Source organism: Quercus robur, chromosome 5, assembly GCF_932294415.1.
Source record: "Quercus robur chromosome 5, dhQueRobu3.1, whole genome shotgun sequence".
Classification (NCBI taxonomy): domain Eukaryota; kingdom Viridiplantae; phylum Streptophyta; class Magnoliopsida; order Fagales; family Fagaceae; genus Quercus; species Quercus robur.
This window is the reverse complement of record NC_065538.1, coordinates 27272560-27275975: the sequence shown is the minus strand read 5'-3', so window position 1 is coordinate 27275975 and position 3416 is coordinate 27272560. Positions and strand designations below refer to the sequence as shown.

General features: G+C 45.7%; 1 protein-coding gene across 1 annotated transcript; it reads right to left on the bottom strand.

The window, feature by feature from the left end:
- Nucleotides 1-269: 269 nt before the first annotated feature.
- Nucleotides 270-854, bottom strand: LOC126728046 (uncharacterized). Its single transcript, XM_050433930.1, has one exon. It carries the CDS (start codon nt 852-854, stop codon nt 270-272), a length of 585 nt encoding a protein of 194 aa, XP_050289887.1.
- Between the last annotated feature and the right edge of the window lie 2562 nt (nt 855-3416).

The following is a 3416-nucleotide window of genomic DNA, read 5'->3' as shown; positions in this document are numbered from 1 at the left end:
GGTTGCTTCTTGGGATTAACAAATGGATTAACATTTAGATGGTGGCAGATGAAGTTTGGATCAACCCTTGGGGCCTCGTAGGCATCCCACGCAAATACGTCCACATTTTCTCTGAGAAACCCAATTAGCTCTTCTCTCTCTTGGGGAGGTAATTCCGAGCCAACTTGAAAGAATTTTTCCAAATCACTGCCAATAGCAACCTTTTCTAGATCCTCACATTTTGCTTCCTCGATTGATCCATTACCAGGCGATGCTGGGGTTCTTGATTGCTACAAGCTCCTCTCAGCGGAGGCCAAGGACTCAACATTGGGTTGATGTGAGATAGCAACCACAATGCACTGTCTGGCCATGGACTGATTCCCCACAATCTCCTTAACCTGTCCCTCTAACGGATATTTCACCTTCTGGTGCAGGGTAAAAGAGACAGCTCCTAAGGTATGAAGCCAAGGTCTAGCCACAATAGCTGTGTAGAGTGAATAATTGTCCACCACAATGAAATCCACTTCCACCACATCCAAACCGGTTTGTATGGGCAGTCTAATTTGGCCTCTTGGAGTAACGGTCTTTCCCTCGACACTTACTAGAGGGGAATCGTACGGCATTAGGTCCTCGAGTTTTAAGTTCAGCCCCTTGTATAGGTCGGGGTACATTACTTCCTCAACACTGCCCTGATCTACCAACACTCTCTTCACATCATATCCCCCTATCCTGAGTGTGATTACCAAAGCATCATCATAGGGTTGGATGGTTCCGATCTTATCTTCGTCTGAGAAGCCCAGCACCAGTGGGGCTTCCTTCTTGGCTTTTTTGGACTCCTGATTGTCGTCCTCGGCAGATAACCGAGTCACGGACATCACTCTAAAAGGACAAGAGCCGGTCCTTCCCAGGTCAGCAAAAATGACATTTATCGTGCCCTTAGAGGGTCTCAAGGAGGTATCTCTCCGGGACTCCAGATTCGCCTGTCCTTGTTGACCACCGGAATGATGCAAGAGGTACCTTAATTTTCCCTCTCAGACCAGCTGGTCCAAGTGATTCCTTAAGTTCCTGTAGTCCTCAATGGTGTGCCTCGGTTCTTAGTGGTATTGACAATATAGGTTTTGGTTGCGCTTCATAGGGTCTCTTACCATCTTGTTCGGCCATTTAAAGAACGACTTGTTCTTGATCTTCTCTAGAACCTGATGTACTGGATCTCGGAACATAGCATTAACTATCTGCGCATCGACAAATCTGGATTGCCTTGCAAAATCTCTCCTCAGTCGGTTGTTATTAAATCCGTCAAACCAAAAGTCCCTCCTCTCCTGAGGGACCATCTTCGCCTTACCTTTACCTAGTTGCTGGTCTTCTTAACCCTTTTATACTTGTCGATCTGGTCCATGAGCTAGCGTAAGCTGGTGACAAGCTTTCCTGTTAGGGACTTTCTTAACCCATGCTCGGCCAGGAGACCGCTCTTGAAGGTGCTGATGGCGACGTCATCAAAGTTACCCTCTATCTCATTGTACATCTCCCAATATCTGTCCGAGCATGCTTTTAGAGTCTCCCCTTCTTGCATGGACAAAGACAGTAGAGAATCCAAGGGCCGAGGAACCCTGCTACATGTGATGAAGCGAAAGCCAAAGGCCTAAGTGAGCTACTTAAAGGAATCTATGGAATTTGGCTTTAGGCTATCAAACCATCTCATCGCCACTGGTCCCAAGCTGGATGGAAATACTTTGCACATCAAAGCCTCATCTTTGGAATGGACGGTCATCCTCTGGTTAAACTAGTTTACATGCTCTACGGGGTCCGTTCGACCATTGTACATGGTGAAAGTAGGTTGATGGAATCGCCGAGAGAGCTTAGCCCCTTCTATCTTGGCGGAGTTCTTGACCTCATAAAAAAAGGTTTCACTTGGCGGAGTTCTTGACCTTTACCTATAATTATCGACCCCTTCATCATTAGAGGACGTGTCTGAATTGGAAAGGGACCGCTTCTATTGCACACGACATAGTTTCTTTTTTAAATCATCCATTTTTCTACTACAGGGCTTTATTATTGTCTTGCCTTTGGGACACATGACTTCCCACCCTAGAATGGCTTCTGCTTGTATGGGTAGTACGCACACTACCCTCTCGATATCTCTCTCAATCCCCTTCTCGTTCAAGGTTAAGGAAATTGTCCTGCCGTTGAGAACCTACAAGCTCCGTTAGGTGTGGACCTATTTGGTGTGGACCTGTTTGGTGTGGACCTAATCCCACCATGTTCAACCGTTGCACTCACTGATGCACAAGCTCTTCCCACAGACGACGCCAATTATAGGGTCACGATTTGCAGCCCAAGCCCAAAACGTATGGGCTCTTGGCCCAATGAGCCCAATACAATAAATTTATAGAGAATGGATCGAAGAACTAGGTTAGAATGAGTTTGGACAACGGCTAGTATTGAATTATATGACAATTAAACACAAATAAAGGATGCTGATATCGCTGGACTTTCAATCCGAGGAGACTAGACCAGTGTATGATGATCACTCTTAGATACTAGGATGGTTTAGATTATCATAGTCCTTTCCTCTCTGTTTTTCCATCCCCCCTATCCAAAGTCCTTCCACCTTATATATCCTCATCCAAACCATCTTTACCCTACACCTGTTAATCATCCGAACCTTCACTTGAGTACCTATCCCATCAGACACCCCCTTTGACTTTTTGTAAGTTGTGGTAGCCAAGGCAGTACTGTTTAGAGGTCTTCTCCACATAAATGCGGCCAGAAAAGTAGCTGCAATTCATTTAATGCTGTGGTGGCAGCTTTCCCTTAGATATTTGTAGCTTTCCTTTCTTTTCGTATGTTCATGAAACATGTCTCTATCGTTTGAGCTTCTTAGAGGGTTATGCTGACAAATGGGGTACATATTATGAACCCCGTTCATCATATCCGAGGAGGAATTACTCCTTGGATAGACTCTCATTTGCTCCCCATCTTTGAGACTTTAACTAGGAATGTTTAACAACCATTTGCTCCTCCTCAGACCTATCAATGACCTCGGGCAAGCCCAAGGCCTAATACACTATCTTGGGCCCTTGCCCCTATAGCCACCATTTTGGCCTTTTTACAAGCCTGGCTCCTGTTTTCCAAGCTATGACCTAAAACCACAGATATAACCCCTAAACAGGTTCCTGCATCACCCCTGGGCTTAGCAAAAATGACATTAATTGTGCCCAATGCTGGCCAAGGAGCTCCATCCCTCTGATACCCAGCTCCTGAATGCACAAACTGACCTATAGGCTGGTGCAAGAACTGACTCATTTTCCTGTCTTCACCAATAAACCCAGGTGATCTCGCAAAGTCCTATAATCCTCTGTTGTGTGCCATTTTTCCTGGTGATAATGGCAATAAAGGCTCTGGTTTCTCCTGGACAGATCCCACCTATCTTATTGGGC